At 41.6% G+C, this 22,499-nt stretch overlaps 1 protein-coding gene across 4 annotated transcripts in view; it reads left to right on the top strand.

The window, feature by feature from the left end:
• Positions 1–22,499, top strand: part of SGTB (small glutamine rich tetratricopeptide repeat co-chaperone beta) — a 464,910-nt gene that overhangs the window by 422,385 nt on the left and 20,026 nt on the right. For all 4 annotated transcript variants that reach the window (XM_073623529.1, XM_073623534.1, XM_073623523.1 and 1 more), the window contains 5 exons: positions 2,039–2,117; positions 4,378–4,477; positions 11,870–11,974; positions 17,156–17,294; positions 22,054–22,110. In XM_073623529.1, the coding sequence (XP_073479630.1) occupies positions 2,039–2,117; positions 4,378–4,477; positions 11,870–11,974; positions 17,156–17,294; positions 22,054–22,110 (480 nt within the window). The remainder of the gene's footprint in view (positions 1–2,038; positions 2,118–4,377; positions 4,478–11,869; positions 11,975–17,155; positions 17,295–22,053; positions 22,111–22,499) is intronic.

Consider the following 22,499-nt stretch of genomic DNA (forward strand, 5'->3'; position numbering starts at 1 on the left):
CTGTGCCCACGACTCTGCAAACAGCTCCACACACACTGACCCACCTGGCTGAACGGGGAATGTTTACTGCAGATATCTGTATATACACGCCAATGGCTCAAGGGGCATAGACACTAGGAATGACACAGCCACTGGTTAAGTAATAGAAAACAAGTATATTGCAACAGGGGAAACAAAGAAGAAATACACTGTAATGAATAAATGGATAGAAGAATTATACTACAGAGGTTAAACAGTATACAGTAGTAACAATAATCAAGTAATAGGAGTATTATGCTGCAGCAACAATAATTGGTATAATACACAACCTATCCTGAACCTCTACAGGGCAACACTAACTGGGGGGAGTGTGTATGTGTGTGTATATATGTATGTGTATATATGTATATATATATATATATATATATATATATATATATATATATATATATATATATATATACACACTGTATATGCCACAATAACTGTTCAGCAGTCAGTAGTATATTTCCCTATTTCTTCTGCTGGGTAGCTTGTTGGGACCTCACTGTTATGGTGGAGAGCTCATATTAATATCCCTTTAAGAACGGGTGCAGGCACTGCCACTGTATTTCTTACAGACAACTCTGTCACTCTTTTACAAACATGTAATGCAGGGTTGGCCAGCGGCCTCTCATCACTCTGCGACAGAATATCCTTCTGCTCAATGGCAAAGTGTACCCCAATCAGTGTCCTCAGCGTCCGGCTTCTTTACACTCACTCAGCAGGCTCAATCAGCATTCAGGACGTCCTATTATGTTTTGAATTGCTGCAACTGTGTCCCTCTTTCACTCAGGTGCAGCGGTCTCCTCGCAGCCTCAGAATTCTTGCAAGCTGGCTCTCCTCTGACATCATGGTCACTGGCAGGTGCAACAGTTCAGTCCCTATTTAAAGACACAGGGAGCTCTGGCATTTAGCAGCTTCATCAGCCTCACCACACCAGCAGCTTCCCTTTCTCTATCTCCATGTGAGACTCAGTATTTCTAACTTGGGCTTCTGCTCTCCTCTCCTCTTGCAGCAATCCCTCCTCCTGGGACTTGTAATTCCACATGGTATCTATTTCCTTCAGGGCTACTTCCTGACAACTACATCTCCCACAACCCTCCACACTCCTCCTCAGAGTCTCTAGACTAGTAGGTCACATCCTCAGTGAACCCCATAGTGGATGGGGTAGGCTATACACTGGCTGCTCCATGTTCTGCAGTCTCTCCTGCATCTCTGCTTGTGTAAAAGTCCCCTCTGCAGCACAGACAGTGTCCCCTTTCCGCCAGAGCTGCAGACTGGGCTACATATAAAAGACACAGATTGGTTCAGCTCTGCAGTCCTTAATACACCTTTAAATGCATTTTCTATTGCAAGCAGTGTAAGTACCCATAAATTTGGGCTGTTTTCTGTCTTTAGCAATCCCTGTAGAGCAGGACAGGAGTGTGAGTGGAAGAAGCAGCACAAAGAGCCAATCATAGTCAGTTAATAGACTTACAATGAGTATGTAGATAGGAGGAGAAATCAGTGGCAGAGAGATGAGCTCATCGCTGTGCTGCTTCTTCTTTACTGTCCAGTCTTGGTCTAGAACAGGTCCATGATCCACGATAGCCTGCGCTCAGAAGTGGGTTGAATGATGCTAGCTGTCAGACTGATGACATCGGGTAACAGGAAAAATTACTGTGGGGGCAACAATAAATAAAGATGAGTATTGCAGCAAAAGCTGCTTTTATTTATTAATTATTTTTTTTATCATTTTTTTAATCATTTAATAAGCTATTTATTTTTATGTTGTCCCAATGAGGTGTCACAGTGATAAAAGTGATTGGATAACCTCCCAACAGGGCAACAAACAGCACAGGCCCTAATCCTTCCTCACTTTAAAGAAGTTTAGACTGAAGTTGGGCTTTCAAAACAAAAACAGGTTCCACCTGATCCTTCTCTTGTTCTCTTTTGTTTGGGTTTGTGAAATGAAGACCTTTTTATGCATTTTGTGCTTTTTGTTGGAGCCAAACGTTAAATGTATTGTTTTCTGCAGAATGATGAATTGACACCAGCAGAATCCCCTTCAGTCTCCCCAGCCGACATAGAAAAGGCTGAACAGCTAAAAGATGAAGGTAGGTTGTTTATGTCAAGCACTGTGTCCAAAAAAAGGCAAGCAGTGAGCAAAGGACTGACCACCAGTGGGAATGAGCTTGAGCATGTTTGAATCCTAGTCTGAACCCATGTGAGTGAGCCCACCTAGAAGTTGTCACCTGTACTGTGCCAATTATATGCCCTCGCACTCCTCCCCCTGGCAGCTGCAAGTATACAAGTAGTGTGTATAGGGAAAAGGGGAAAATGCCTCAGTCGTTTATGCAGTGGTGGCTGGTGCTCAAAATTTTTGGGGGGCTCAAACAAACTGAAAAATTCTGAAAAAACCCATCAATTGCAGCCTCCCTGTGCCCATCAAATGCAGCCACTGTGCCCATCAAATGCAGCCACTGTCCCCATCAGATGCAGCCACTGTCCCCATCAGATGCAGCCACTGTCCCCATCAGATGCAGCCACTGTCCCCATCAGATGCAGCCACTGTCCCCATCAGATGCAGCCACTGTGCCATCAAATGCAGCCACTGTGCCTATCAAATGCAGCCATTGTTCCCATCAAATGCAGCCACTGTTCCCATCAAATGCAGCCACTGTGCCCATCAGATGCAGCCACTGTGCCCATCAGATGCAGCCACTGTGCCCATCAGATGCAGCCACTGTGCCCATCAGATGCAGCCACTGTGCCCATCATATGCAACCACTGTGCCCATCAAATGCAGCCACTGTGCCCATCAAATGCAGCCACTGTGCCAATCTAATGCAGCCACTGTGACCCCCAGCCCTCCCACTCTCTGTCTGACTGGCACTTACCCCATCTTGGTGGCGGGTAAGGCAGCGGGTGACTGCCAGCTGCGGGTTGGGCAGCGGCAAGCTGTGTCCTCCATGCATCTCTCATTTCTTCCTGCTAGGCGTTCAATAGGAGTGCCTGTCCTTTCAGCCAATCAGGTAATGGGTATTAGACCTGCACTTTCTGATTGGCGGAGAGGCGGTTCAGTGGTAGAAAAACGAATATTAATTTGCTTTTCTGACACACCTGGGTGGGCTCTGAGTGCAATGCTCTGCGCTCCAAGTCCACCCTATTTTGAAGCCTATTAGAACCTATAGCTCTAATCAGGTGCTTCAAAAAAGCACCCCCGCCTCTGTAATTTAGGCACCCGGCGTCCTAAAAGGGGCCGGACACCTGAATAGGGGGTGCTATGCATGAATCTATCCATGATACATATAGGGGGGTGGCGTGATAGAGGGGGCGGCGCCCGTGTGCCCTTTATGGACGGGCTGCCACTGTGTTTATGACTGGCCCAGTACAGTGACTGCTTACTTATGGGCTCACTCATATGGGTTTGGAGTAGAATCCAAACATGCCAGAGCTCATTCCTAGTTACCAGTATTGCACATAGGTACTCTGCAGATGATCTTTCCTCATTATTGACTTATCGTGCCTTGTTCTGCACTCCGACTGTGTTCTGTGACTATGTGAATGCAGCAATCTTGGTGAAGGCAGGGCTTTGCTTCCTCATGTCACACACCAATGAGGAGAACAGTAGTGATATCAACAAATCTCACTCCCTATCTCCTGAGACTAGCAGTCAGTGGTTGCAGTGCCTTAGATCTTACACTGCAGATATACAACTATGAGTCTGTAGGCACAGGACTACCTAGGTACCCTCAAATATCAGCCCTATTTTTCAGGAGGAATTGCAGACAAAAGATACCTTTTCAGTGTACTGCAATAGCACAACTAAATTTTCCTTATAACATGGGAAATCTTTACTTTTTGAGTTCAGTTTCACTTTACAAAAGTCGCAAAGAGAAAATCCTTCTGAGATCCATAGTCCAAAATGAAATTTCAATGTTTAATAGACAAGATACAGAATCTGTCCCGATGGAGTAGACTAATAATAACATAGGGATTTTAGTTCAGATCATTTTTTTTTTTTTTTTACCTATTTTTCATACATTTTTTATGTTATTCTTTAAGGCCTGGTTCACACCTATGCATTTTTTAGTGCGTTTTCAGTTTTGCAGAAACACACTACAGTCTATTTGACATGGTTGACTTTCACATATATGCATTTTATGGAAAGGTCCAGGGACTTTTTTCAGTTTTTTTCTTCCAAAGAATTCAATGGATCAAAAACGTGTATTGAAAAACGCAAAATGCATCTGGAATATGCAAACTGTAACCTGCATAGGTGTGGACCAGGCCTGAACCAGCTTTAGAGAGAACAAATAGTTAGAAACAAAATTTCTCTTTGGATTTTCTAACTGAAGTATATTTCTGATTCAGGTAACAATTACATGAAGGAACAGAACTATGAAGCTGCTGTAGAGTGTTACTCACAGGCAGTTGAGTTGGATCCAAACAATGCGGTATATTACTGCAACAGGTACTATTTCCTTTTTAAATATGTTCTACTTTTTTCAGTGTGTTCTTGTCTCAGAATATCAATATTTTGTGAACTGTGATCCTTTTTTTTTTTTTTTTTTTTTTTTTTTTTTTGTATTTTACACCCCAGTCACACTGAATGCGGCTTTAAAATCGTGCTGCTTAAAGCGGGATTCCGACCAGCTAAAAAAAAAATTTAAAGTCAGAAGCTAAAAACACTGTAGCTGCTGACTTTAAATAAGTAGATTTACCTGTCCTGGGTGCCCGCAATGTCGGCCGCCCAAGGCCGAACCGTCCCTCGGCTCTCGGGTCCCGGCACCGCCATCCTAGGTAAGGGAAACAAGCAGTGGAGGCTTGCGGCTTCACTGCCAGTTTCCTACTGCGCACGCGCGAGCGGCGCAGCGATCTGTGAATGGCCCCGTGGTGTTCTGGGAACACACACAGTTGCCAGAAGACAACGGGGCCGCTCACCGAGGAAAAGAACACGCCGCGGAATTGGAAGAGCCAGATTAGGAAGACTGCCTAGCAACAAGGGTTTAGGTAAGTATAAATTTTTTTTTTTAATTTTTTTAGGAATTTTGGTGGCATTTTTTTTTTTATGGGTGGCCCTCCGCTTTAAGTGTGATTTTAAAGTCGCCTGTCAGTGCGATTTCATGTGTGGCTTGTCAACATCTGTGTGACTTCATGTACAGATGTCGGGCATGAAATCGCCAAAAATAGTGCAGAAACCTTTTTCAAATTACAAGTCAGAGTCGCACCGATGTGAACGGTTCCATAGGCACAAAAAGGGTGCGACTTGTCATGTGATTTTAAACTGTCAAATTGTATGACAAATCGCACCGGTGTGAACGGGGGCTTATTGATCTAATTACGCAGGTCTATAAGTTTTGGGAAATTATTGACCTCCAAGATAAAATGTGCTAATTCTTATATATTTTGATTAGATGAATTAGAAAATAGGTGATAAAGGTGCTGGTTGGCTAAAGTTTTAATAAAGATTTATACACAGGCGAGTATGTTTGCCTACAAGGGAGGGAGGTGTCTGATAATCATGATGCCTTGTAACTTCTCAACAAAGTACGGTAGAACAATGAAAATGGTACCACATGGAAGTATATACATTTTATCTTCACTTTGAGACTGAAGATTATTACCTAACTGTATTTTATTGTTCTTTTATTGCAATGTACATTTCTTTTGGTCAGATCTATGCATCATACAGTTACATCTGGTGGCTTGTGAAAGTGTCATTGCCTAACATTTCCAAGGAACAGTTGCATATTTTCCCTCAGAAGCCAAGGTGTCTTGAAACTGTGTAAACAAAGCAGATAACGTCTGCTACATTTGTGGCCAGGTTATATTTGCATCTCAAAAGTGCAGTATGACGGCAGTGGTAAAAAAGAGATACCACCTATATTTTGGATGTAAAATAGGGGATCAGGACAAGAGTTGGGCCCCTCATTATTGTTGTATTACATGTGCAATTTATCTGTGTCACTGGCTAAACAAGAAGAAAAAGTCCATGCCTTTCACAGTCCCAATGGTGTGGAGGGAGCATAAAAATGTTACATGAAAAACCATGAATGGAAAGTTATTTTATTGGTATCAATAAAAAGATACATTTATAATGATTGATGTGGCACCATTCTCATTGCCATATCACACTTATTTTTTTCTCTCAAACAAAAGATGTTTATTGAGCATTGAAAAAAAAACATACAAAATCCAGAACACGTTGGATATATAAGATAGAAATCAACACAAGTGTGGAAAACAATGTACCCCGAGCCACATATATTGGTGTACAGTTTACCTAAAAAAGAAGGACAATAAAGTGTCATTGTGGAACAATTGTTACACAGTCATCCAGTTCATAGTACAATATCAGCATAACTATTGTAAGTAAACGGTCCATGACCAGGTCCGCTGGAGCTAACCAAAGTATATCTAGCCACGAGGACCACAATTTGTCAAATTTTCCCCTGCTGACTCTGTGTTGGTAATTTAACTTCTCAAGTCTGATGGTATCCCCCATTTGTGTAATCCATTACTTCACAGTAGGTGATTCTGTGCACTTCCAATGCTTCAAAATTAGTTTGCGGGCCTGAAAAAGGGCTCTGGCAATAGCCTGCCTTGGAATGTCCTCAACCAGAAGGTCATCTAATATACCCAACAAACAATATTTAGGGTCTTTTGGAATCTGGAGTTGAAAAAACGTATTAAGAGTATCAATCACCTTCTTCCAATATAAGTGCATCAAATCTCTGCAACATCTTGTGCATGTGGGATCTGATCGCACCCCCATGCGAACCAGTCTGTCCAGCATATAATGCACCCTCAGAGCTATATATAATTGGGAAAGGCGTTAGTCCACATTTAGTGAGCACGGGTTAACAGACTGTAGGGCCTCTTCCCATTGTTCCTCCTCAAAGGCCCCAACATCCTGCTCCCTCTGGGACACTACTGTAAGAGGTGAATCTGGAAGAAACGTATTTAGTAACATAGCATAACTGCTGGAGATAAATTTGTAATTGGAAACCTCAAACATATAATTAAAGATAGAGGTAAGCTCAGGCACCCATTGTTCTCCCTCCCTTTGGGCCTTTAATGCACGATGAAGCTGCAAATAATAAAAATGCATAGAGGAAGGGAGTGAAAATGCAGACTGGAGCTCAGAAAAGGCTCATAATTTCCCATTACAAAAAATATGTAATAATACTGTAATTTAGCCACCTCCTGGTAGTAAGTATTATCCCAAATAGGGGTGTATCTAGTAAAGCCAGTGACATTTTGTAACATTCTGACCTTGTTCCAAATCTTTTGCATGAGGGCATAAGTGGGATAGAGTTTGTTGGATTTGCTGAAATGTAATGCTTCCATGCCATCTGCCACCCCTACACCTACTGTAAAGCTAAGAAGCTGAGTGGATGAATCTAACAGGTTCATTGCCAGTTCCGTCAGTGGACATAAAGCCCTTGCTATATACTGCAAATGAGAGGCTAAGTAATACAGCCATGGGTTTGGTAATGCCATTCCACCAGCGCCTTTATGCACTGTAACTGCTCCAATTTTATTCTAGCAGGGGTATTCATGGGGATTCATATGGATAGTAGTGATACAATGTAACTGTACAATTAGAACTTTTTTAATGAATTGATTGCCATGAGAAATGGTCCTTTGTTGTTGCTGGTGTCGACTACTGGAAATTTTACGTGATATTGATTGTATTTATGCAATGCATTCTATGTCTGAATTAAATAATAATTTTACTAAACATGGTTACTAAACATTGTTTCAGAAATATTTTGCTGCTTAAAAGCCCCCTGGGGAAATTTTTCCACTAATTTTGCAATGCTTTTTGGGGTGTGCAGCTGTGTCAACTCTTGCATGTGTTACTTCACTTTATAATTATGGCATTAGGATCATTTTGATAAGGTTGATCCTACCCGCCGGGTATAATTTCAATTTAGTCCACACCTTGACACGGTCACGGCAGCAGTTAATCAAAGGTGTCAAGTTGAGGCTAATATAATCCAAAGGGCGCGGAGTAATCTGTATGCCCAGATATCGAAAAGATGCAGATACGGGAATCTTATGTATCTCAAATAGTGAGGGGTCCAGTGTCTTATCAAGGGGCATCAGGGAGGTTTTTGTTCAATTTATAACCAGACCTGAGTGCTTTCCAAACTTCTGTATAACTACTATAGCCTCCCCCAAAGATGTAGAGGTATCACCCAGGAACAGCATGGTAACATCTGCGTACCCTACCTCGTGGCATTGTATAGCAATTGGACCCATGAAATAAACCCCTCTCCAAACCCAAACCTACGCATGATGGCCCAAAGCTATTCCCAATCGATGCTATCAAAAGCCTTATGGGCATCTAGGGACAGCAATGCTCAGTCATCTGAGTTGTATGCTGGCGATTGAATATTAAGAAATAGTCTGCGCATGTTAATAGCCGTAAACTTTTGTGGAATAAACCCTGACTGATCAGAATGGATAATAGAGGAGATAATCTTATTCAGTCTTATAGCCAAAACCTTCGCCAAAATCTTGATATTATTTTGAAGAAGAGATATAGGTCTATATGAGCCTGGGTCAAGAGGGTTCTTATTTGGTTTCAATATCAACAATAATAACAACAATATTAGCCCTGGTCATGGACATAGGAAGGCAGTGGAGTTCCCTTGCTTCATTTACCGGTTCCCGACCGGCTCATGTACTTTTACTGCGGCACAATGGCACCGCTGCGCGAAACCCCGTACGGGTATGGGGTCTCCTTTAAGAAGCTCCAGAGGGCACTACACAGCGAGGGACCCGATGTGCGTGGCCGGCGGGCGCCATTGCCACCGGCCACGCATGATTGCATGCACGAGAGCCAGCACAGGGATTTGTGTGTGTAAACACTCAAATCCCTGTTCTGTCAGGGGAGAGGAACATATGCTTTGTTCCTACTAAGTAGGAACAACGGTATGTCTCCTCCCCCAGTTAGTCCTATCCCCATACAGTTAGAACACATTTAGGGAACACAATTTTAACCCCTTGATCACCCCCTAGTGTTAACCCCTTCCCTACCAGTGACATTTACACAGTAATCAGTGCATATTTATAACACTGATCGCTGTATAAATGTCAGTGGTTCCAAAAATGTGTCAAAAGGGTCCGATCTGTCCATCGCAATGTCGCAGTACCGCTAAAAATCACAGATCACCGCCATCCATTACTAGTAAAAAAATAAATATATAAATAAATAAAAATGCCATACATCTTTCCCATAGTTTGTAGGCGTTATAACTTTTATACGGTTATTGCGATTTTTTTTTTTTTTTTTTTACCAAAAATATGTAGAAAAATATATATTGGCCTAAACTGATGAAGAAATTTGTTTTAAAAAAATTGGGGGATATTTATTATAGCAAAAAGTAAAAAACATTGTTTTTTTTTCAAAATGTACGCTTTTTTTTGTTTATAGTGCAAAAAATAAAAAAAGCAGAGCTGAACAAATACCACCAAAAGAAAGTTCTATTTGTTGGAAAAAAAGGACGCACATTTTGTTAGGGTACAGCATTGCATGACCGCGCAGTTGTCAGTTAAAGCGACGCAGTGCCAAATTGTAAAAAGTGCTCTGGTCAGGAAGGGGGTAAAATCTTGCGGGGCTGAAGCAGTTAAATACCTTCAACAAATTAGGCAGTATACAATCAGCATATTGTTTATATACTTCGATGGGTTAGCCATCTTCCCCCGGAACCTTAGAATTGGGAAACAGACTAGTTGCCATCTGCAGTTCCTCCAAAGTCAGGGTAGCATCCAACTGTCCTCTGGAGGAGCTAGACATACTGGGCAATGGAATAGTGTCAAGATAGGCATTTAAGGACTCTGTTGAATAAGTTTGTTTGGACCTGCATAAGGATAAATAATAACCCACTAGTTCTGACGTTATAAGATCGGGTGAGTTAGTCTCCCGTCCAGTATGCATTCTCAATGCTCCAATGGATGGGGATATTTGTTGCGAATACGCTATCTTGGTAACAGGCGCCCAGTGTTTTCACCCTCCTCATAGAAGGCCAGCTAAAAAAACATTTCCGCTCTGCCGCAGAAGCGGTAATACATCTCAGTGCATCCTGGGCTGATATCCATGCCTCTCTATGTTCATCAGTGGGATTATCAATAAATTTTGCCTCCAAGTCACTCGCCAACCATTCCATTCCCTCCCTCTGGGCACCCGTGTTTCGCTTAATATCCTGAACTTCTGTGATAATAACCCCTCTAAGCATGGGCATAGCATAAGGGGTTGCAGGGGTCACAATCGCAACCCCGCCCCTAGCTCCAGGGGGCCCCTGCAGTCTCCCTGTCATATTATCATATCCTCCACAAAGTCCAGCTCCAATCTGCCCTAGGGCCCCACAGCCACGCTCCAATACTGGGCTTCCACTTTGCCTTCCACAGTCCACACCCCTCTGTTCTCATTTCCTGGGGAGAAGCTGTGAGCATTTTCCTGAATGGAGAGGAGCAAGGGGTGAGAACAGCCCAGGATGGGGAAGTGTCTGTGCTGCGTGCTGGCAACATTTAATGGTAACCGAGATCAGTGAGTTAAGAGAAGAGTGCCGTCCTGTAGCCACGTTTGGACGGATGTTACTGGTGAGGTAAGACACCGCTCAGTGTCTCCTAGTCACCAACTGGGATTATTTGTACCCCCCACCCGGAGATGTCTGCTTACCCCACTTCCCTGACAACTGGGAAAAAGACACACACCTCTGGGAGGTGACCTTCCCCCAACACCTGCCAACACTGACAAAGAAACCTTCAGAAATTGCTAAAACAAATCCCTTAACACCTCCTAAGGGGGCCCTGAGGGGCTGCAGGCTCCAGATTTTGTGTCACGTGGCTTTGCCCCCCCCAGATCTAAGTTGAGTCCCCCCCAAAACCCCCTAACCACCCCCTCCACCCTGGATGCTATGCCCGGTTGCTGAGCTCCTTTCCCATTACGGCACTCTATACTGCTCCTCCTCCGCAGGGCTAAAATCACATTCCTTTACAACACAGCTAGTCAGCCACGATCTTCACAGGGTGTATCTGCCTACTGCAACTACACTGCCATTCCGAACAGAGAATTTCACAGGTCAGAAGGGCAACATAAAAGCAAGATACACCCTGTGAAGGCTGACAGACTGTGTGTAAAGTAATGTGATTCCAGTCCTGTGTAGTGTGTGTGGGGGGTGCTGTATACAGTGCTGGGATGGGAAAGGAGCTCTGCCAAGTGACCTGCTAGGGGTGCCTGTCCTCTGATTCTCCAGCGGTAATCCCTGTCCTCTGATTCTCCAGCGGTAATCCCTGTCCTCTGATTCTCCAGCGGTAATCCCTGTCCTCTGATTCTCCAGCGGTAATCCCTGTCCTCTGATTCTCCAGTGGTGATCCCTGTCCCCTGATGTAAGGAGGAGCTCTGGGAACTCAAAACTATCAAGCCACTTTGAGTATCTTGGCGTGCGGTGGGCGTATCTGCAAGCACGGTGGAAGTGGTGGGGGGTAGTGGGGGGGCCATGTCAACTTTTGCATCAGGGCTCGCAAGCTTCAAGCTATGCCTCTGCCTCTAAGGAAGGCCTTAAAGGCCTCCCAGGTAGTGCCTGCACTCGTGACTTCAACCTGAGTACTCCAAAGATCAATAATTAAAGCCACTATGCGCTCATGGGAAGGGAAGAGGTTTAACCAAAAGGCATTAAGCTTCCAGGTAGCCTTTGCTGAGGTAAAGGGAAGGCACACCTCTAATTGCTCAATTAAGGCAGTTTTTTCCATTCAATAATTTGTTAATTTTTACTTCCATTAAAATGTATTACAAAACAGCTGTTTTTTATGTCTGTTTTTTTTTTTTTTTTTTTTTTTGCATATATTCAAGGGCTGCTGCACATAGTCAGTTAGGTCACCATGAAGATGCAATAACAGACTGTGAAAAAGCCATATCAATTGATGAAAAATACAGCAAAGCCTACGGGAGAATGGGGTAAGATACCACCTAATATTTATTTTTCAGCACATTGCTTGTAAGTTGTTCACATTGTTTTGTTCTGTTTTTTTTTGTTTTTTAGCCAGCAGCTTCAGTTTAATTTAGAATATTGTTTTCACAAAGACCGGTTCCTGCACATTTTTTTAACATTCAGTACATAAAACGACACATGCATTGATACCACTAAATCTGCATTAAGAGCGCTGTATAGCATCCACATATATGTGGTAATGAAAAGTAGGGCATATGTTCCATGGGCAAAAATATGGGTAAAGGTCTTTAACGCAAACCTGTATTTTGTCTATGGTAGGCAAAACAACAGGTTTACATTAATGGCTGCATTAATCTGCTGCAGGACACACCTTATCCTTCACTCCCTGCCACTCTGTATAGTGCTAGGAGAGAAGAAATGACCTAGTAATTTGGGTATTAAGGAGCAGGTTCTATGTGACTAGTATTTGGCTAATGACTAAGCTCCAGCACTGTTGCATGAGGAGTGTGTAAGCAATATATTTACTTGAACCTGATTACAGTTTCATTATATGTGTATTGTATGAAATATAATTAAGTTATTATAATTTTCTACACAGTGATGTGGTTCTAAAGTGTGAAATAAGCCTTTCTAAATCTACCCATTCTTTTATATTTAGGCCTCATGCACACTGGACATTTTTAACGCTGCTCCTAGGGGTGTCTGGTGTTTTTTGGGGGGGGGGGGTTTTGCTTTTAAATGCCCCTGCATGTTAGCCTATGTCTGGCGTGTTGGCAGAAAAAAATGCTTGACTCCTGTAAACGTGTCTAAATGCGTGTAAATGCTTCTAAATGTGCCTAAGCGCTAGACGCATTTAGCTCTTGATTGTTAATTAATTCAATGGCCAGAATAAAATTTTATTCTGGCCAATGAAATGAATTAATCCCCAAGTGCTTGACGTGCCTAAACATGTTACATGCGTTTACAGGCATCAATCATTATTTTGCTGCCAAAACATCAAACTCCCAAGAGGAACGGCATCTGGAAGACATAGCAGTCCAGTGTACATGAGGCCTAATAGCATGTATGAAGCCAAATTTTGTTTGGTAAGTTTTGGATGAAGTATGGAACAGTAAAAATCCCAGTCAGGTGTTTTTTTTTTGTTTTAGTTTTTTTTGCTGTTTGTGTCCCCTTGAAGAGATTTTGCTTCACTTCCTGTCCCAGAGGCAGAACAGGAGGTGAGAGCAAGTCTCTTCAAAGTGAAGGGGGATCCAATGTTTGACAGTTTTCACTAATCAGATGTCTTCATTGGAAGATTTTCCCTCTACCTCTGTTGTGGTGACAACCATAACATGTTTGATTTTCCATCACTTCCTGCACTGGTAATCATCGTCACCAAGACAAACAGAGAATGTGAATCTCCTCAGCAAGGACACACACATCAGTAAAAATCTTACCGGAGTTTTCATACTTCTGTGCTCTGTCTAGAGCTACATAAAATTTTGGCTCTAGGTATATCTTATTAATATAAAACTGGGAGTGGACAAGAAAAAGAGCCGCCAAATCCCGTCCTACCACCACTGCGCTCTCTATGGTGAATAGTAACCTGATGCTAGCTGAATCACCCCTAAGGACAGGACACAAGGAGATGAAAAGTGGCGCTACCCCCCTAATGTGAGCTTGAGGTGAGTAATCACACCCCCTCTAAAACAGTGAAAAAAATATTAAAATGAAAAATACAAACAGAACATACAGTCAAAGTGCTGCAAAAAACTTGAAAGGTCATTGATAATGACCACATAAATGAGCATCAATTGCTAGTGCAATACACATATATATGAACTAATGCATATCAAATATACTCAAGCATGACATAAATAGGGGTACTGTATAAATGACTATAATAACTCCTAGTGACACCCTGTGAAAAGTGAATCAATCCGGTATCGTAATGCCAGAAACACAAAAACCCTTCAAAAAATTTTTTTATAATAAATTGAATGAATACTGGAAAAGTGATTCAAAAATGAGAACAATTGAAAAATATGAAAAACCAAAACAAGTCCACATAAATGTGAGATAATGGAGAGAAAAGTTCCAAAAGCGCAGGTGTCTCCAATCTACAGATGCTGTTGAACCGTGTTCACCACACCTCAGTGACGTCATTCCACTTCCTTGTGAATTGCAAACTCACCAGCTGATGAGGCCTTACACTCTTGTGCTTGGCTGGCAAAAAGCCTCAACCCACTATCATGGGGGTTATCATGCGACCAATGGTATCCACTGCTAAGTGCACCGAAAATTTTCCTTGAGATAGTGATTCCACATATAAAATAGGAAAAAAATGCTCCAATGGTGTGATATCGTTTTAAAACATTTAATTCAAACTAAAATCAACACATATGCACTCACATGGTGAATAAAATCAACTAGGCACTTCACTTCACAGCAAATGGAACTGTATCACAGCAGAACACAGCAGAGCATGCAGTAACACTAGCACAGGACGGCCACAGCGGACCCAGGGAGTGTGAATGCTGGCGATTGTCTCACCCGTTTGCACCCGTGACGGAGCAGGGATCAGCTGAGGAACGTGGGCTGCGAACAGGTGAGACAATCGCCGGCATTCACACTCCCTGGGTCCGCTGTGGCCGTCCTGTGCTAGTGTTACTGCATGCTCTGCTGTGTTCTGCTGTGACACAGTTCCATTTGCTGTGAAGTGAAGTACCTAGTTGATTTTATTCACCATGTGAGTTCACATGTGTTGATTTTAGTTTGAATTAAATGTTTTAAAACAATATCACGCCATTGGAGCATTTTTTTCCTATTTTATATGTGGAATCACCTGCACTTTTGGAACTTTTCTCTCCATTATCTCACATTTATGTGGACTTGTTTTGGTTTTTCATATTTTTCAATTTTTCTCATTTTTGAATCACTTTTCCAATATTCATTCAATTTATTATAAAAAATTTTTTTTAAGGGTTTTTGTGTTTCTGGCATTACGATACTAGATTGATTCACTTTTCACAGGGTGTCACTAGGAGTTATTATAGTCATTTATACAGTACCCCTATTTATGTCATGCTTGAGTATATTTGATATGCATTAGTTCATATATATGTGTATTGCACTAGCAATTGATGCTCATTTATGTGGTCATTATCATTGACCTTTCAAGTTTTTTGCAGCACTTTGACTGTGTGTTCTGTTTGTATTTTCCATTTTAATATTTTTTTCACTGTTTTAGAGGGGGTGTGATTACTCACCTCAAGCTCACATTAGGGGGGTAGCGCCACTTTTCATCTCCTTGTGTCCTGTCCTTAGGGGTGATTCAGATTTTTTTATATCGTATTAATACAGTCAAGGTTAAAGCAGAACTCTGGGATTTTCAAAAAATCCCCCCATTAGTACCCCCCCCCCCCCCCACCAACACAAAACACTAAACAGTTATTACATTTGTAAATTTTCTTACCGTTTAAGAGATGAATTTTCAGGAAGTCAATTTTGTGATTCAAAAAATGCATCATCTTTTCTGGCAGGGAGGATCTCTTAGAACAGTGATTGCATCATATCCTCTTTTCTCTCTCTAATGCCGCGTACACACAACCGGTTTAGCCGTCGTAATAAACTCTGACGGTTTCTCCGATGGAACTCCGGCGGAATTCCATTCAAGCTGTCTTGCCTACACACGGTCAACCCAAAGTCCGACCGTCCAGAACGCGGTGAAGTACAACACGTACGACGGGACTAGAAAACGGAAGATCAGTAGCCAATAGCTTCCGTATCATACTTGCTTCAGAGCATGCGTCATTTTTGGTCCGTCGGAACAGCATACAGACAAACGGTTTTCTCGATAGGAATTGGGTCCGTCGGAAAGATTTAGAACATGTTCCATTTCTAGGTCCGTCAGATTTTTCAAAAAAAAAAAAGTCTGATAAGGCCTACACACAATCGGTATATACGATGAAAAGCTTCCGTCTGACTTTTTCTGTCAGACGCTTGTGTGTACGCGGCATAACTGTAATCAGACTACATTTCCCATGAATCCTTGGGATGGGAGTGAATGTGGGAGGTTACACTAGGCTTGTACATGTAAATGTGAACTCCCCCACTTCAACATAAATCACACCCCTCATTCTGCAGCCAGCAAGCCATACATAACACACGGTATGATAGGTTATAGCCTTATAAATGCAAAGCATTTTAATATAAATGCATATTAATATAATATTTAATGCATTTGATAAATAAATGTAAATGAATACATTTAATGCATTTAATATAAATGCAAACCAGTGCAGCCTCTCAGTGTCCACCAGTGCCACATGTCAGGGACCGTCAGGGACCACCAGTGCCGAATGTCAGGGACCACCATGTCAGGGACCACCATGTCAGGTACCACCAGTGCCGCTTGTCAGGGACCACCATGTAGGGTTGCCACCTGTCCGGGATTCACCCGGAAAGTCCAGGTTTTGAATCATGTGTTCGGGTTTCAGGCAGACTGAAACCCAGACACATTATTCAGACCAGGCTGTGGCTCCCCAAGTAACCAAGATAGGGAGCTGTTTGGGGGCACGTTTGGCATCACTGGGGGGCAGGTCGATGATGTCAGCAAGAGCAATTTGGCCACACCCACTGTCCGCTGCGGCACACTATGCGCACCGCATTACTACTCTCCTTGGGGCACCCAAAGGTGTCCCAGGCCACTAAAGTGTTCGGGTTTGGCTTAAAGAAAAGGTGACAACCCTACCACCATGTCAGGGACCACCATGTTAGGGACCACCAACTGACAGGAGCAGAGGAAAGAGAAGGAGGACACCTCCTCTATGGGCGGCACAGACCGGGGGCTGTGAGACCCCTTCCGCCCGCAACATGTCTGCTTCCTCACTGCTCATTTTCAGAGGACTACAACTGGGCGTCAGACCGCTGGCTGAGCTGAGGAGAGGGATAGAAGCCAGCGGTCTTACAAAAAGGAAGTCATTGGGCAATAACTGTTTTTCAGCAAGTTCAGCAGCCTATTACAGAGGAACTACAGAGCTCAGAAGAACATGGATGGCAAAGTTGGTGAAGGTAGGATATCAGCAACAAGGACATGGGAAAAAAATTTGGCCGGAGTTCTGCTTTAAATGGTTGGGTTGTAAAGTGTGAAATACGCCTTTTCTAAAGCTTATTAAATACTGTCTTATGGTGCCATTTGTGTACAGACGAGCCCTGGCAGCCTTAAATAAATACAAAGAAGCAATCAGCAGCTACCAGAAAGCCTTGGATCTAGATCCCGAAAATGAATCCTATAAGTCCTATCTGAAGATTGCAGAACAGAAAGTCAGACAAGTCCCCAGTCCTGTAAGTGCAATATTTTACTGCTTTATTGGTGTAATAAAGGAAAATGTAACTGTTATTTATCTAATGATACTATCCTTCCTTGTCTACTGTACCAGTAACTTAACATTTGTATAAGCCAAGTGCCTTAAAGCAGTTGTTAACACATGCATATAACTTAAAGCGTTTGTTAACCCAAAAAAAAAAAAACACAGATCCTGTTCCCTTAAAGCATGTTATACAGCACAGTGCTTGTGCTGTGCCATTTGGCCCCCTGTATCACCTGTAATACCTGGCTGATCCTGCCAGCTTCTACCTTCCCCCTGTACACTAACTCTGATATATCAGGGCTGCTGAGCCCTGACATCGGAGTCAGTACGTGCCTCCGTCATCTGAAGCCCTGCTCTGTCTCCTGTGTCCTCTCCCCCCTCCACTCTCTGAGTGTCTGCTTGTGTCAGCAGAGGAGTCACATGATCACAGGAAGACGCTGTGTTATCAGTACAGATAAGTATGTTTATCATATAACACAGGCACAGGGAAACTTATTGTTATAATACAGAGGGGATAGGAACATTTTATAGAAGTGGCTCAACCACTTCAATAGAATCCTGTTTGTTTCTTAATGACAGGTGCTTCTGTCTCTGTTTTATAAAAATAAATGCAGTTTATACCTTATTTGCTAGAGCCGATCGGCGCTCACGTGACCCACCGGCTCTCTCCTCTGCCCAGCTGACAACTGCAGGGGGCGGGGCTGAGATTCCCCCGCTGATGTCAGCCGGAACAAAAGAAGGAAAGGAGAGAGAGAGCTGGTGGGTCACGTGATCGCTGATCTGCTCTAGCAAAAAAGGTATAAACGTTTTTTTTTTTTTTATAAACCAAAGCGTCAGGAGCACCTGCCATTAAGAAACAAACAGGATGAGATTTGAAGCAGCGGGGGGGGGTGCAGTTACTTACACAGGAGCAGGGAGGGGACGGGGGAGGACAGAGCAGGGCTGCGGGTGATGGAGGCACATAAACTGACCACAGTGTTAGGGCTCAGCAGCCATGATATACCCTGCTCAGTTGATAGAGGGGAGGGCATAGCCAGGCAGGATCAGCCAGGTATTACAGGTGATACAAAGGGCCAAATGACACGGTACAAGCACTGTGCTGTATAACATGCTTTAAGGGAGCAGGATCTTTTTTATTTATTTTTTTTAATTTTAGGTTAACAAACACTTTAAGTAAAGCGTCTAGAAGCGTGTACAAAAAAAGGTAATGAAGCTGATTTGCTATAGTAGTAGAATATGTTCACTTTGCAGAGTGAATTTAGTTTGGCTTAGTGAATGAGGCAAAGCTGTGCTGTGAATACTCAATCTTGTGCAAGGAAAAAAAGCATGATTTTTACTTGCACAGGATTGATTGTTTGAAGTCAACCTAGCTTCACCTTATTCACTAAGCTAAGTAAAAATCCACCTTGCAAAGTAAATTAACCACAATCTGTTGAGTGAAAAAGAAAGAGAAAGAACCTGCAATGACTGTTTGTATTATATGAAAAAAAAGTCCCCCTGGCTCCCATTTATTATTATTATTAATGTACAGGATTTAAATAGTGCCAGCAGTTTGTTTAGTGCTTTACAATATAAAGGGGGACAGTATAATTACAATGCATTTCAATACAGAATGAATAGGAGGGTCCTGTTCATGGAGCTTACACTCTAAAGGGAGGGGGGAGGTGGTACAAAAAGTGATAGCTGAAGGGATGATCTGATGGAGGTGGGCCAAGTACAGCTTTTAGGGGAAGATATGGTAGGCTTCCCTGAATAAATTTAGTTTTCAAGGATCACTTAAAGGCCAACTGGGTAGGTGCTAACTGGACATACTAGGGTAGAGAGTTACAGAGGATGGGAGAGGTTCTGGAGAACTCCTGCAGGCGAGCATGGGGGGAAGTGACAAGGGAGCTAGAGAGCAAGATGTCTTGGGATCCTTGTGCATCTCTGATTGTTAATGGAGAGCTTGCTGAGGTCGATATGCACAAGTGAAGAGGTGACAGCAATGCCTTTTTTCATATAACTTTGTAGGGTAAGAGACCAGTGTTGTACATCAATTTATCCTGTAACAAAGGGAACCATGAAGAACTGTTCATGAACTAAGTACAGTTTCTTAAGGCAAACCAATCATTTTGATTGAAGACTGTAAAAGGGACTATCAGTTGTGGCAGGGAGGCCAATTGAATTAAATCAAATCAAACGTTTTCTTTATTATGTGAAGAGATTGCGTTTAAGTGAAAGCTCGTTAAATCTGTGATCGTTTCTTGTTACTTGTGTGCCCAGCAATAAGTACAGCAGGAGTAACGTGCTTGATTTACCTGGGCATTTAAAGGTGAATTAAAAGTGCAGTTAAGCGCTGTTCACACCTGTGCATCTGCGTTTTTATGCACTTAGATGCGGAGTGTTTAGGGCATCCCTTCTTTTTTTCAATGGGCTTTCCTACGCTCTAAAATCACACAAACCTTTTTATAAATTGCGCTGCACTAAAACGCATAGTGCTTTGCTGCTATATATTTTGGCTCACAGTTTCTTACGCACTTCAACAAAAGGCGATTTGGGGTGACATTAAGGATGAATGGAACCACAACGCACTTGTAAAAAAAGGATGCATGTTTTTGTGTGCCGCAGGAACATGCACAATTTTGTCTGTGTTCCTGCTTTGCACAAATGTGACCGTTGACCATTGATTAGATAAATGGTTATAAATAAACTTCCATTGATAATGGCCGACATCCAAGCAAGGCAGAAACCGGGGAAGAACTGACCAAGGTAGGCCTAGTTTAGTTAATACAAACAAATGGTAACCACCCCAACCTATAACTAGACATGTATAATTAGTTTCGTTCCAAATTCGTTCTTCGGACATATTTGAATTAACGAAAACCTGTTTAACAAATTTTTCCGAAAATCCGAAAAATCGGAAATTAAATCTGAAAATTTGAAAATCCCTAAATTCTAAAATTTGGAAATTAAACTGAAAATTCGCAAATTCAAAAATTTGGAAATTCGAAAATCCGAAAATTCTAAAATCCAAAAATAAGAACGAAAATTAAAAAGAATGAAAATTCAAATATAAGAAAAAAAATCAGAAAATTAGAAATGCCGAAAAGTGGAAAATCTGAAATAATAACTAATAACAACTATTAAATTATAGGTATTGGAATTTTGTTTTAAATTTGGCTGTTAGTGAACGTAATGAATATGAATTTATCTGAAGTTACGAATTATCCGAAATAATGAATGCCGCATCTAAACGAATGGAACATAATGAAATAATAATTGATAATAATAATAATAAAAATGTTTTATTATTATTTATTATTAATTAGTTAGGTCACATTCGTTTAGATGCGGCATTCGTTATGTCAGATCATTCGTAACTTCAGATAAATTTATATTCGTTACGTTCACTAACAGCCAAGTTTGAACCGAAATTCCAATACCTATAATTTAATAGTTATTTAATACTAGTTAGTTAGTTAGTTAGTTATTATTTCAGATTTTCACATTTTTGGATTTTCGAATTTTCAGGTTTTTCATTCTTATTTTCGTTCTTTTGAATTTTCGGATTTTATTTCTTATTTTCAAATTTTTTTTAAATTCGGAAATTCGAAAATCCAGAAATTTGAAAATCCGAAAATAAGAAAATAAGGAAGGAAAATCTGAAAATCCAGAAATTTTTGAAATTTTGAATATTAGGTTGTCGATTTTCCGAATTTTCGAATTTATTCAAAATAACGAATTTCGATCATATCGAATGACTCAAAAAATTTAAAAAAACAAACAAAACGAATGAATTGAAAAATTGAAAACTAAAACGAACTAGTTTTTTTGGTAGTGCACATGTCTACCTATAACTGGCCTTTGCAGCAAGAAGCCCATTAAAGGGCGATGCATGTCAAACAAAAATTCCCAGCTCACTTACCAGCCAGCCTGTAACAAACTGAATTGACCCTGTCTAACAGTTCACGTTAATTTGTAAATACGCGCGCAAGCTGCAGCGGGCACGTCACAGTGCCCCAGTGTACTGCAGTCCTAATGCTATAATTTGAGAGTCTCCTGAGTTGGAGCACATATATAATAATGAATAGATTAAGAGCAGGTATGCCCACCCCTCCTTAAAGGTATAGGGATGCACTGGACACCCAACAATAGCACAATGGCAGTGAAGGTACTGTATACCCAGTGCATCACTTCACCAATTCACCAACAGTACAAACAAATGGCAACCACTGCAACCTATAACTGGCCTTTGCAGCAAGGAGCACGTGGTTTAGTTAATACCATGTGCTGGGTGAAATGTAATGGTTCGATATGTTTATAGGTATTATTGGAGATGCAGGTATTTTAGAAGATTAAAGGCTGTCTTGCATGCCTTTCCGAAAATGGGCCTTTTTTAGGTTGTGTCTGTAATATAGGACTGCTAATAATAGTTAACATAGATAAATAGGTTACAAAAGAATGAATAGGTTACAAAAAACACATGTCCATCAAGTTCAACTGAAGGACACCAATAAATAAATTAAATCTGTATCCTCAGAATCTGAAACCCTCAGATAAACCAGAGGAAGGCAAAAAAAATGCTTAAAAATCATGGTCCGATTTACTCCAACAGGGGGAAAAAATTCTCCCCGATCCTCCAAAGCAATCAGATACTCCCTGGATCAGAAATCTACAGTGTTCTTTCTTATAAATATTATTAGCCAGATGTATTAAATGCATTCTTGTATAATTCACCTCTGCTTTTCCTATAGACAAGTGCTGGATTTGATATGGCAAGTCTCATGAATAACCCAGCCTTCGTGAGCATGGTGAGATGTTCTTGTACTTTACATTTATGCTCTGGAACAATTATTGTTGATCCTTGTTAGTTAATGTCAACTAAAGCCAAAATAAATGACTAAATTGGATGCCATGGTAGTTGGTTGTTATTTTGCTTGAGATCCTGTATATCACCCAGCATGTTCCTAACATAAAGAAGTCCAAAAAAGTCAGATGATTGGTTGGCATGTTAAAATTGAGCATTCATTTTTTTTTTGGGCCACCACCATAGAATTAAAATGGAACTCAAGGCAAGCAGCTAAATAACTTCCTGAAATACATGTATGGGAACTGCTTTACATGCTGAAGGATTTGTAATTCTCAACCGTCAACTTGGCAGAACCTGTTAATAAGACAAGTCATCAAATGGAGTCATCAA

This window comes from Aquarana catesbeiana, linkage group LG01, assembly GCF_042186555.1.
Source record: "Aquarana catesbeiana isolate 2022-GZ linkage group LG01, ASM4218655v1, whole genome shotgun sequence".
Taxonomy (NCBI): domain Eukaryota; kingdom Metazoa; phylum Chordata; class Amphibia; order Anura; family Ranidae; genus Aquarana; species Aquarana catesbeiana.